Here is a 13,700-nt window from a genome sequence, read left to right on the forward strand (position 1 = left end):
TCTGTTGTGCCAGATACTAGCTGGGGATAATGAATGGGGCCCGTTCAGGTTGCAGCTCAATGCAGACACCTGGAAAGGGAGAGCTCAGAATCCACTGGCTGGAAAATAATGATTCCTTAGTTTTAGGTGCTTTTATTTTCTTGGGTGACATATTTACTTTACATAAGAACATGAGAATTACCATTTCCTGGGTCAGACCTCAGGTGCATCTTGCTCAGTATCCCATGTCGCATGGTGGCATGCTGAAAGGGGGAGTGAACAGGGTATGGCCAGAGTTTTCTCCACTGTTCCTCTCTTCGTTGCAGCCTCCAGCATTTGAGGTTTAAGAAGTTCTAATTTGGGGGCTGTATCTCTAACTCCTGTGCTCAATAGGTACTGATGCCCCTTTCCTCCAACAATCTGTCCAATCCTATTTTGAATCTAGCTAAACTGTCAACTTCCACAACATCTGGTGGCAATGAGTTCCACACTTTAATTACATGCTGTGTAAAAAAGAACTTCCTTTTGTTAGTTTTAAGTTTACTACCTACAAGTTTCATTTTATGACCCCTAATTCTTGTATTGTGAGAGAGAAATAATAAATTCTTATTAGCTTTCTCCATTTAATATTTTGTGAACCCGTATCATGTTCCCCCTCAAGCATCTCTTTTTTTTAAACTGAATAGGCCTAGCCTCTTTAGTTTGTCCTCATATGGAAACCCTTCCATGCCACTAATCATTCTTGTTGCCCTTCTCTGGACCTTCTCTAGTTCTGTATTCTTTTTGAAGTATGGGGACCAGAACTGGACACAGTATTCAAGCTGTGGATGTAACCTGTGTCAGGGTAACCGAACACCGAGTGAATCGGGCCCAAGGTCACAGTGGGCCGGGGTGGCAATTGGAATACGAACAGGTGGGATTAGCGGCGGTGGAGTGTGAGCTGTAAGGGAAGTTTAAACAAAGATGATTTATTTACTCATGCTTGGGAAGCGGAGGCTCAGATACTTCTTCAGTTACAGTATAGTGAACAACAAAGGGGTCTGGCCCACGGGGTTCACTAGCGAGCCCTTGCTTTCTACCCCCTGAGGGATAGGTGCGGCTGCCCACTAGCTAGTCCCAACAGCTCATGAATGGGATAACAAACAACAAAAACTGTAATGTAGTGAATCGAGGAACGGGGTTGTGACGTCAGTCCAAAAGACAGTCTGTAAACTGAGGTCGGAGATGAGAAGCCAGAACGAAGTAAGCTGAAGTCAAAATCGAAGCCAAACAGTCCCGTAACCGAGATCAAAAAGACGAGTCGCTCCACCCGCCGTCCGCAGCCTCTGCTTGCGCCTCGCAGTCCCTGCCGTCCGCAGCCTCTGCTCACAGGGTCCCTGCCGTCCGCAGCCTCTGCTCACAGGGTCCCTGCCGTCCGCAGCCTCTGCTCACAGGGTCCCTGCTGTCCGCAGCCTCTGCTCACAGGATCGTTCTCTCCCTGTGAGACAGTCCCTGCACAGGGTGGAGCACAGTCTCTCCTCCAAAACTCACACTCTTTTTTTTTTTTTTTTCTGTTTTTTTGCACCAGTCCTGGAAGCACTGCAATACCAGGTCAATGCATGGAGTGGATGGAGCACGCTCCAGTTCTACCACCCAATACTAAAAAGGATCTGCTCAATATAGACCTCCTATGGAGAACATATCAGAGACAATTACCCTGGGGAGCTCGCCTACGTGGTCACGCTGCTTCCCCAGACTATGCACAACATTAGTCCAAAGCAAAAGGCTTATACTCACTCACTCACACTCTCACTCTCTCACCCAGCTGGCTACACCTGGGTGGCGGCTCACAAACCTTTTATAAGAATTTAGTGGCCAATCAGAACGCTCTTCGCAGAGAAATTTCTAGTCAAATTACATCATGCAGTCAGTGAACAGAGCATGTGCCTTAGATCAGATTACCTCATGCTCTGTGATTGACAAGCCTCCAGGTCACCCAGAGAGCACATTCTAGGGGCCTGTCTATAGTTTTAACTCCCTGTGATGGCAGCACCAAACTTAAGTTTTTTCTTATAAAGGATTGCTTACAATTCTCTTCTTAAAAATCCCAAACCTTTTGTTCATCTTTTTGATGGCTGCTGAGCATATTGATGGCTCCTGGGCATATTTGGCTTTCTAAACAAATTAGGAAGAATGTGACTGGCTCTATCCCAGACAGAAAATTATCTCAGGTGGAACAGATTTATTTTTTTTGGTCTTTTCTCATCAAAGGGTGAATGAACACTATGGCTTGCGTGGCAGAAGTTGGACTTAGCAAAATTAAGTTGGTATCCAGAAATCTTATTGCTCATTGTAAATCAGTTTGGTGATATGGAGGTTGACTGTTTTGCATTTGTCGCCCATTAAAGTGTTCTGTCACCTCAGGACCCAACATGATGAATGACCACTTGAGCAGTTTCTGTTGTTCCTGTCCTATCTTTTCTAGAACTATATAAAAGACAGGAAGGAGAGAATGGCAGTGATACTGTGTTGTCTGTCTGTGCTTCTCTGCCTGAAGAGGCTATATCTCTTGAGCCTGATTAGCTACATATGGGACTTTCTCATTTCCCTGCTATGCAGAAGATGTCTTTTATTGTAAAAACAAAAAACAAAAACAAAACCCCCAAAAGAAAACAAAACCCTCCCAAAAGTCCTCATACTAGACAGGTAAAAAAAAAGAACACTAGAAAGAAATCAGATACGACTTATTCTACTGGCTGATGCAATATCCATAGTTTAACTCTGGGGTGTCCAACTTCAGAGTGGCTGGCGGTCACACCCATGTGATATGGGTGACCCTTCCACTATATAGGGGCCTCAGGTCTAGCCCCTGCCTTCCCTTCCAGCCAGAGTTTCCCTGGGCCTGGCAGGCCATGCCATGGCATCCTGGTCTCATGCTGGGAGCCAGAGCGGTTGCGGGGCTTTGAGGGGTGGGGAGCAGTAACTGACTGAGAATTGGACATCCCTGGCTTTTAATGAATATATTAAGGAAAGGATGGCCAACCCGTGGTACATGTGCCACAAGTGGCACAGTTATTTTTTTGTGTGGCACACAGAAAAATCAGTGAGGTGACAGGCAGCACAGCACCAGATAGGAGAGGGAGCAGAGCTGGTAGGGGAAAGGGATCAGACCTGCACTTAAGGACGATGTGGGGCTAATTTATGGCACATCTGTGAAAAAAAGTTGGCCTCAACTGCATTAAGCAACTGAAGCAGTTATAAGGTTCTCTAGGGAGATCTTACTGTAGTTGTGGAGGACTGTCCAACCCAAAACTTAATGGCTCTGCAGTTTAATGTTGTTAGTATGGTCAAGAATAGTACATACTTCAAGGTTAAATGCTTCTTTATGGGAGTGATACCTATTGAAGTCCCAAAAAGCTTTACAGCACTACATGTATTGAATGCCTACAAGACATTTTGCTATACTTGCTTAAATTGTACCTCTTGATAGTTGCTAACTTCCATCAAGTAAATTTTGGATGTAGTGGGAACTTTTTTTGAGACTTAATAACTGTACTTTTAATTTAGACAAATAGTCCCACAACTGTTGTGGTAGTTGGGAGCAAATTCAAAAGATTTTTCCTTACTATTGGCTATGAACCTGTGATTAGGGCAAGACCTCACCTTTTTGTTCTATTATAGGTTTTCTGGAATAAAGCCTAAGGGACACACCTGTCCTTTCAGCCAAGAAAATCTTTTCTCTATTGGAAAACAAGCCCAAGAGCTAGGTTGCATTCAGACAAGGTAGCAGGAGTACAGAGACATGGATGATAAGAACAGTGAACATGCTCATACCACCCTGGTCCAGGTAGTGGACCTGCATCGCAACACAATCAACTCCTTCCAGTGGTGCACTTTATTAACACCGTTTGTTGCTAATTTGATATTTAAGCAATGATTGGTTAATCTCCTTTCTAAGGGGTCTTTTGTCTTATAAGGAAAATCCTGTGAATGTGAAACGGGGTCTGTAAAGATTGCCAATAGTATCTTTCTAAAATTTGTGATTTGATGATGTCACGTGTGGGTAATGTTTGGGGTGTTATGTCTGGTCTTGCAGACAGAAAAAAACAACTTCTCTTAAATAGCTACAGCTTGTGATAGTTTCATCATTAATAATTTTTATAATTTTGGAAATAGTGTACTGATTTATGCAATAAAACCTGTCCTCTATACTTTAACAAATTAAAACATTTACATGAAAGCTGTGCTTTTAGCAAATTAAATTATCATAGGATAAATTAACTTGTGGCAAGGTCTAAATCAGAACTAATAGGCTTGAGAGGGAAACTCAGCTGGGGAGAGGAGGGAAAGCAAGAGAAACTGCTGTTTGTGTGGGGCAAGCAATTTTGTTTTACCTAGGAATTGTCTGGGAATTGCAACTGGCCAGAACCCGTAGTAGGAAGAAGTGAACATGACCCAGGTGGCTGGTTTGACTGAAGCACATCAGCATCTGATTGAGTATTAGGAGAGTCTATTGCAAATGGGGGATCTGGAAGTTGAGTCAGGCTGGACAAAAAATTGTTTTTATTTCTAGTGTCTTTTGACTAAAGGATGCTAACTCCAGATGGGGGCTGCATGGAGAGGAGGTGAAGTCTTTGTAGTGTGTTGATGGTGGTGGTGGTGGCGGGGGGAGGGATGGCATGGACAGGGGAGCCAGGAGCGGGGAGCCATGGCTACAGTGATCAAGATCATGGGCTGAAGACAGTTGGAGAGCAGCTGCATTGCCATGTCATTCCATGAGGAGGCCTACACAGCACATCTGCTGCTGTTGTCTTAGAACTGGTGAGAAACCTGCTGTTCTCTGGCAACTTACATGCTTGAGGTGGGGAGTAGTGGAGTTTGGTGCAGCAGGAAACTGTGCTACAAACCTAAATCATATTGTTTCAGGAAAATGGTTGTGCAGTCAGTAGAAATGTTTGAACGCTTGGCAGGCTAGAAAATTGCTGATCTGCCATTAGGAAGTGTTAGCTGCGCTGTTTGTCCTTGCATGGTTGTAGCCATGTCACAACTGCCACTGCTCATGAGCTTTGTTAGGTACTGATGCTCCTCTACAGTTGGAGAGGAGGGCTTTTCCTTGTGGGCGATATGTCTTCCTCCCTTTTGCTCTATCTGTGGAAGTACCACAGTTGTTCTTGGTGGCCTGTAGTGAGAAATCATTTTTGTTTGGCCTGCCTTCCCGCGATGGACTTCAGTCACTTTTACTGTCTCCAGTCCTTGATATCCCAAGCCAGGTTGCTCTTCTGCTGCACAGCTTGTTCAGTCAGTCAGTCAGCTGTCTGATGGTGGATTCAGGCTGTTTAGGAATGTCTCCTTTGCACCTAAAAGTTTCCTCAGAAAAAGTATGTCAGCATTAAGTATTGGGGATAGGACACTCTTCAGGGAGAGCAGAGCCTCCGTGTAACAGTTGCTTTCTTCTTGGGGCCAAGAACTATTTTTTCAGTTGAGATCTGAGGGGCAGCGTAAGAAAGGAGAAATGGGGGAAGATTTGGGCCAGGATCTCTTCATTTCCCTAACTTTCACTGACCCTTCAGATCAGAGAAAGTAAGTCAAATCTAAGGCTTGGAGGGAGACCAGCAAAATCCCTTTAAAAGGGATCTAGTAGTCACAAGCACTCTCCTTCATCCCTGTCTGCAGAGGAAAGCTTAAGCCGCTGCCTGAACAGGAAGACAGAGGCCCAGGAAAGGCATTTCTTTCCACACTGCTTTAATTTCCTGCTCTTAATACCTAGGGTCATAATCCGATTTAATAGATGGGTTTTGAAACAGTGATTAATTGGAAGGAATAAGAGACAGCAAAAAAATGCCCTTCCAAAAGAGCACTTTATTCCATTGGCAACGCATAGGGTGTGCATGTGGGTGCATGTGCACCCCCTGAGTGTGGCAGTACACCCCCTGCAAAAAGGTGCCATTGATATTGCTGGTGGTGCCTGTGAGGGGTGGCGACCCATGACCGCCCACTACTGACACTGCCAGCAGTGTCCGCAGGTGGTTCACAATCGCCACTGGCCACTGCTGCCACTGCCAGTGGTGTCTGCAGGTGGTCGCCGACTACCGGTCGGCGCTCGCTACTCCCCTTCTTGCCACTGACAGCACCACGGCTGCCTGTGGGAGCTCCCCTCTTGCCGCAGTCATGCTTCCGCAGCCGACAGTGCTACTGCCACTGCCACCCGCAGGAGCTTGCTGTGCCCCCCCAGCCACTGGGGGCATGTGGCGTTCATGCTTTCTTCTCTTTCATCTGGTTATAACTTACAGTAAATGTTGGGAGTATGAACAGCCAGATAACAACACGCTCAGTCTTGTAAATATATATGATGCTTAAATCCAAATCTGCCTACATGACATTTCACAAAGTTGACACATGTATGGATGGCTAACTTAGATTGTGAATCTGTGAGTCCTTTAGAAAGTGGCTGTTTGCTTTAAGTTTCCATAGACAATATAAAGTCTTCTCTATGCTATAATGGCGTCACTTTCTGCCTTTACAATGGCATCGGCGCTCTCTACATATGGAGCTCAACTTTTACTTACCAGCAGCCTTTCTACCACTTATGTTTCAGGATTCTTAGGTTTGCATTGCAGTCTATAGTGTGCGTTGCAGTGGCTGGATAAGATTGGTGGACTGAAGAGTAAAAGGTAGATACCACCAAGGGCAGATCTAGGATTTTGAAAGGGGAGGATGCAGATAGTGTAGTGTATCATCTCATATAAAGCAACACATCCTTTTTTATGACGTTAAAAAAAAAACAACCTAGAAGCTTTAGTAATAAGCTAGTACCCTAGGGTTATATTACACAGTTTAAGACTGGAGCAAAACGAAATATAAATGTATTAATTTGCAATGTATTATGTGTAAAAACAAAACAAACGGCAAAAATAATCAACTAATGTAAAGTTGTTTCATTAGTTATGCGATCATTAAATTAAATAGAAATAGTTTCATAGTTTCTAGGGTCGGAAGGGACCTGATTAGATCATCTAGTCTGACCCCCTGCCATGGCAGGAAAGATTACTGGGGTCAAACGACCCCAGCAAGGTGTTCATCTAACCTCCTCTTAAAGACCCCCAGGGTTGGGGCCAGCACCACTTTGCTTGGAAGTTGGTTCCAGACCCTAGCCGCCCTGACCGTGAAGTAGCGCCTCCTGATATCCAGCCTAAATCTACCCTCTACCAGCTTGTGACTATTATTCCTGGTCATTCCTGGCAGTGCTCGGGGGAAACAGGGACTCCCCCAGTGCCTGCTGATCCCCCCTGACTAGTTTGTAACAGGCCACTAGATCCCCCCTCAGCCTTCTCTTGTGGAGGCTGAACAGGTTCAGGTCCCGTAGCCTCTCCTCATAGGGCCTGCCTTGCTGTCCCCTGATCATATGAGTGGCCTGCCTCTGGACCCTCTCCATGTTGTCCACATCCCTCTTGAAGTGTGGCGCCCAGAACTGGACGGAGTACTCCAGCTGTGGCCTGACCAGTGCCGCATAGAGGGGGAGGATCACCTCCTTGGATCTGCTTGAGATGCATCTGTGGATGCATGACAAGGTACAGTTGGCCTTCCTGACTGCTTCCTCACACTGCCGACTCGTGTTCATCTTGGAGTCAGTGATGACTCCAAGATCCTTTTCTGCCTCTGTACTGACAAGAAGGGAGTTCCCTAACCTGTAGGTATGGTGCCGGTTGTTCCTCCCCAGGTGCATCACTTTGCACTTGTCAGTGTTGAATCCCATCCTGTTCTCACCTGGCCACCCTTGTAACCTGTCTAGGTCCGATTGTAGCCTATTGCTCCCTTCTAGAGTGCCCACATCCCCCCACATCTCAGTGTCATCAGCAAATTTGAACAGGGTGTTTTTTACCCCCTTGTCCAAGTCACTGATGAAGATGTTGAACAGTGCGGGCCCAAGGACCAAGCCCTGCGTGACCCCACTGCCCACATCCCTCCATGCTGAAAATGACCCGTCCACCACCACTCTCTGGGTGCAGCCCTCCAGCCAGTTGGTGACCCAATTGATGGTGTGGGTGTTGACACCACAGCCCCCCAGTTTCTTAACGAGAACAGGATGAGAGACAGTGTCGAAGGCCTTCCAGAAGTCCCGGAAGACTATGTCCACTGCTACCCCTGCATCTAATGATTTGGTGATCTGATCATAGAAGGCCACCATGTTGGTCTGACAGGACCTGCCACTGATGAACCCGTGTTGGTTGCCCCTAAGCATGAAATCCCCTGCTGACCCCTCATGGATATCTCCCTTTCAGATTCATAAAACAAAATCTGGCTGCCTAGAGCATTTTGACAGTGCATCCAGTGCTTCACTAAAAGTTATTTCTACACCTAAATACAGCTTGAGCTAAAAAACAGTCTGTGGAGCTGTGAAATAGGAACTACATTACCAGGAGCAGATACCAGACTGCAGACATACAGAAGAAAGGCTAGTTTGATTAGCTGACTGTCAAGACCTTTAAAAAGCAGAGGGTCGTTAGTGCCTGTGGAATGAAGAATTTAGGAATCGGGTAGATTATAATGAGCCACAAAGTCAATTGACTCCTTTGCTGCTCCCTGAACAGAAATGCTGCTGCCACTGCCAGGCAGCTGGTTTTAACTTTGGGTGGACCACAAATAAAAGTAGGATGCAACGGCAGCATTACATGCTCCTGGATGCGAGAGTCAAATAGTAACTTCCTTGAAGTACTCTGTATAAAGTATTTGAAGAAGCAATAGACAAGTTGTCTTTTGAGCTGCAAAAAGATACTCTGCTGGCAAGATAAGATGGGTGGTAGCCACGTGACTGTTGTAAGCTGTGTCCTTCCTAATTCTTTCTCCCCTGTGCTATTTGTTGTCCTCTATCATTGCAGCATGCCTCTTATCAGATTGTAAGCAATTCATTGTAGGGCTCAGCTCTCCATCTGTGCTGTGCCACGCTTACCATGCTTCTAGACTCTTAACTTATAATTAACTGCTGAGGTTCTTGTGTCTGAGTCTATTGTTTGGTGAGGAGGTCAGCCAGGTGAAGTATCAATGTAGTATTTGTTGGCTGCCTTTTAAACTACTTACAAATATTCAAAAAGCCTGAGCCTGAGTTAATTCAGTCTTTGCAGGTTAGTCTGACCTGCATAGATTGAACCAATTTGCAAGTGAATAGACATTTACTTTTGATTCTGGAAATGCAGTCACATGCCTGCAATGGCTCAGGCTAGGTGCTGGGGGTGGGGGAGGGCGCTAGAGTAAGCTCATCCTTCCCTTTGGCAGCAGCGGTGAGGCTGAGGGAAGCTGATCTGGGTGGGGACGCATGGCCAGGCCCTGGCAGGCTGCTAAGTATGATTGGGAAGGGGGAAGCAGCCCTTGCCAGGATTGTCTCTGAGGGAGGTGAAGTGGGGCAGGGAGGGAGATTAAATTCCCCTGTCTCGCTGCTGTCCCACACTGGCCCAAGGACCCCAGCCAGGGTCTGCCCAGCTTTCCCTCATGCTGGCTGCTTGTGCGGCAGGAGGCATGGCCAGAACCGGTTAGCATGGCCCCGCCATCCACCCACCTTGCCTGGGGCTGTGGGACTGAGCTGGGCAGGCCCACAGTTGCTGCTGAGGGTGGGCACAGAGGATGTGGCCCTTCCCAGGGCAGGGCCTTTCTCAGCTGGTTGCTGCTTGGGCTGGGGCCATGGGAGCTGTGTGCCCAGATTGCTCTTTGCACCCAGGCTGGGCAAGGCTGTCATGGAGCTGCAGCTGGCTGGGAAGGGCCCTGCCCCCATGGCCTGGCCCAGCTCCTTTGTGCCCACCCTCAGCAGCACCTGGAGCTGGCCCAGCTTAGCTCTGGGTGAGGTGGGTGGATAGTAGGGCCGGCGCAGGCCAGGCTGTGGGGGCAGCAGGGCCCTTCTCAGCTGGCTGCAGCTCTTTGACAGCCTAGCCCAGTGCACACAGGCAGTGGCTGGCAACGAGGCCTTGCGGAGGTGATGCTTCTTCAGCTGTGGGAAGGTGCCTTGGCAGCTGGACTGACCAAGTAGGACATGCCCATGGCTGCCCGGACTGGTTTGGGGGTGCTGGTGGGCCTAGAGCCCGGCAACCGCCCACTGCCAGGGCTCGTATGCCTGTGATGAGGTGAGCAGGGTCGGCTGTAGGCACTGCTGAGGGTGGGTGTGGGGAGGCCAGGCTGGGCTGCGGGGCAGGGCCCTTCCCAGCTGGCTGCGGCTCCATGGGCAGGCATTTTTCAAGGGATGCCTTAGATCTAAAAAGGTTGAGAACCACTGCATTAAGATGAAAAATGACAAGGAATTTACAAAGTCCTGTGTCCCTGAACACAAGAGCCAAACATCATGAATCTTACCAGCCAGCACTGTAACCCAAAGCTATCTCACTTGTTAGCTTTTTCTCCAGTGTTGCACACTATAAGTGTTTCACTACATAATACTAGTTCTTAATATTTATTTCCTGCCTTTCATTTGTAATAAGCTCATTGTGTAGTTTTGCATTCTGTTCCTATGATGACTGCATGGAGACTGGATGTTCATGGCACAGTTTAACTATGAAACCCTGAGATTCATTTAAGTTGAAGGCATGTGCCCCTGTTGGGGGATGGAAGGATTGGCTGGATTACACACAGCAGTCTGGGCAATTCAGGAAGGGCAAAAAAGAAGCAAATGTGAATTACTTGGCTTCAGGTGTATGGGTAGCCATCACTGAGCACAATGATGGGGTGGCGTCATGGAGTGGAAGGCATGTATGAACACAGTTCCTGTTGGCCTCTAACCTTGTCTTTCTTGATTCTAGGTTGAACTTCTCAGACATTTCCATGCATATGCTCTTTCCTGAGGCACTCGACGGGGGCTGATTGGATGCCTGCTGTCCCAATGAACAAGGGATTCACTGAGATGACATAGGGAGGGGGCAGAACAATGGTGCAGAAGAAGAAGATCTGCCCTCGGCTACTTGACTATCTTGTGATCATTGGGGCCAGGTAATTACAGGGGGGTTTTTTGTTTGTTTTTTTTTGGGGGGGTGTTATTCATGCTTTTGCAAGGGGTGGGGAGAGGGAAAAGAGAAACTAGAGCCCCTGGGCCTGCTCAGAACGTGCACTTAGAATTGCCAAGTAGGCACTGCTATAGATGTGCAGAGAACAAGTAAGTATTTGTGATGTGGTTTGAACCCAACTAGGATTTTGAAACCTCCCATATAATCAAAATATTAATATAAGCTAATTCTTTGGTTTTCCCTTGAGAGAGAAATTTATTGTCCTGTAAACCTAGTAACTAATAATTGTCAATAGAATCAGAGCAGCTGAATTTGCAATTTTAGAGTTAGTCCTTTAGTAATATTTATTTATCTAAAATCTTGGGTTGTGGTTTATACCCACATATGAAAAAAGAATAAAGGGTTTTTGGTTGTAGCTGTGTTGGTGTAAGGACATAGGAAGGCAAACTTCTTTGGGTAGATATGATATCTTTTATTAGACCAACTGAATAGTTGGAAAAAATGTTATTTGCAAGCTTTCGGGTTGAAGAAGGGGGTTTGTGCCTGAAAGCTTGCAAATAACGTTTTTTCTAACTACTCAGTTGTTTTAATATAAGATATCACATCTGCCCGAAGAAGCTTGCCTAACTTTTTAAAGAAGTTTTTAATTAGCTACTAACAAAATGCAAGTGTTGATGATGTACTTGAATTTTAATAGTTTAAAATACTCATTCAACTAATACTGAGTACTTATCAAATACACAGTTCATACTTGTAGTGTTCTTTAGAGGTGCACTGATGCATCAGTCTGGTATCGGATTGGCACCGATATAAAGAAAATTGAGTATATTGGAAATCAGCCTGATGTGGCAGATAATTTGCCCAACAAATGCCTGTTCATACGCATAGCCGCAGTGCAGTATTCAGGCAGCGAGGAGTTCAACCTGGCAATGTGGAGAGCTGCATGCAGCTGGTAAGTCTGTTGTGGTAGGAGGGGAGGGGGACAGAAGGAGTGTGTGGGGGGGGTGATCAACGTCACCTGCAGGGAGGGAGGGAGTGGAGCTGGGGTAGGCGCTGCCTAGCTGCAGCATGGCAGGCACAGCATAGAGCTGCGTTTCATCCGGGGGGGAGGGGGTCAGTGGCTCCTGGTGCTCCATGCCACTTGTCCAGCAGCTCCTGCCAATACTCCCACCAGTCATCTGGCAGGGCACAGGGGATGAGGGGGCCTGCAGCTGCAGGCTGGGGCTGAGGCCGGAAGCTGTGTTTCACTGTGTGGGGCTATGTGGGGGCTATGGCAAAATTTGGGGTGGCTGCAGCCCCCCCACCGTGCCACTGCCGCCTGCCCTGAGTGCAGTGCTGCAGCCTGCCTGGAGTGCCTAGCACAGATCCCCTTCCCCATGCCCTCCTGGACAAACGGTGGGAGCCATGGCTCCATCCCACACCCGCCCTGCCCCAGCTGGACCGTGCCTACCCCAATCCCTCCCTCACTGCAGGGGGCATTGTTTTCCTTGCCATACCCCTTCCCATCTGGGCAACCCCAGACTCAGTCCCATTTCCTCCCTCACTGTAGGGACCTTGATCTTCCTTCCCACCCCATGCCCCTTTCACCACAACAGACTTACCAGCTGCACGTAGCTGTATTGGAAATCGGATTGGAATCGGCTGATATGACTCCTTAAAAATCAGCTGTCAGTATTGGCCCCCAAATCTCTATTGGTGCACCCCTAGTATTTTTCAAATATACATGTGGCATTTATTGTGTATTAGTACATATTAGTGGCTTTACTGAACTTTTACTGCTTCACTTACCGAGTGCATCCTGAAATGCATTGAGCTTCCATCTCCAAATATAAAGGACTTATATTTATCATAAAATGGCAACCTATCCCTTCCACCTCCCCTTCCTTTTTTTACGAAAACAAAGCAAAAAAGTACGTGCTGGTTAAATGGGGAATGGCTACTTGTAATGAAGTCAGCAAGTTCTATTACTATATTAGGCTAAGTGGACTTAATGTAGGGTATAGATAAATGTATTTTAGCTGATTTAAAAGGGGAGAGGAGATGCTGTTTGGAAGTGTGTATCAGTTGTTATGATTAGAAATCACTCAAACCATGTTTTCACCGATTTCTTGTAAATCTCTGCAAAATCTGTTGCGGGGGTGGGGGAAACTTGCTAAAATTAAATGCTGGCTCCCCAGTAGTCTTCCCAGCCATGCATCTTGGCATGAAAGATAGCTCCCACCTCTCGCTGCTGATTGGCTGAGAGGGCTGCCTGTTGTGTGGCCCTGCCAATCTCCGCCAATCAGCGAGGCCTCATGATGGACAGCCCTTCCCACCAGTCAGTGGTGGGGGTGGGGCCACTAAGGCCTCTTGGCCAATCAGGTGAGTGGAGAGGCTTCACACTGATAAGCCAATGAGAATGGTGGCTGGGCCCACGATCTGCCAGCAAAATTGGCCACCTCCTCTAGTGGGTAGACCCCTAGTTATGATCTTACTGTTATACCCGCATGATTTTGTAGCAGTACAAATTAGCTAAATCACCCTAACTTTGACCCTGAATGAAGCAAGATTGAAGTGAAGTAACTGCATATTAATATCAGCTGGTACTGATATTCTTTGATATTAATATAACTATTACCCTGTCTATACCTTATAGCCACAGTAACTGTTTCAGTTGTAATTCATTTTATTTTTTTGCTGTCTGTGTCCGAAATACCTGGGGTTTCCATGTGTAGTTATCTGGTAGAAAGAGAGAAAATTATTTGGCTTAACTCCCTTTTTGGT

At 46.9% G+C, this 13,700-nt stretch overlaps 1 protein-coding gene across 21 annotated transcripts in view; it reads left to right on the top strand.

The window, feature by feature from the left end:
• The window catches only part of MADD (MAP kinase activating death domain), a 115,781-nt gene that overhangs the window by 10,570 nt on the left and 91,511 nt on the right, over positions 1 to 13,700 (top strand). For all 21 annotated transcript variants that reach the window (XM_090033122.1, XM_090033107.1, XM_090033105.1 and 18 more), the window contains exon 2: positions 10,737 to 10,923. In XM_090033122.1, the coding sequence (XP_089889248.1) occupies positions 10,862 to 10,923 (62 nt within the window). In that variant the 5' untranslated portion in view covers positions 10,737 to 10,861. The remainder of the gene's footprint in view (positions 1 to 10,736; positions 10,924 to 13,700) is intronic.

Source organism: Crocodylus siamensis, chromosome 2 (assembly GCF_052110815.1).
Source record: "Crocodylus siamensis isolate JL-2025a chromosome 2, ASM5211081v1, whole genome shotgun sequence".
NCBI lineage: Eukaryota > Metazoa > Chordata > Crocodylia > Crocodylidae > Crocodylus > Crocodylus siamensis.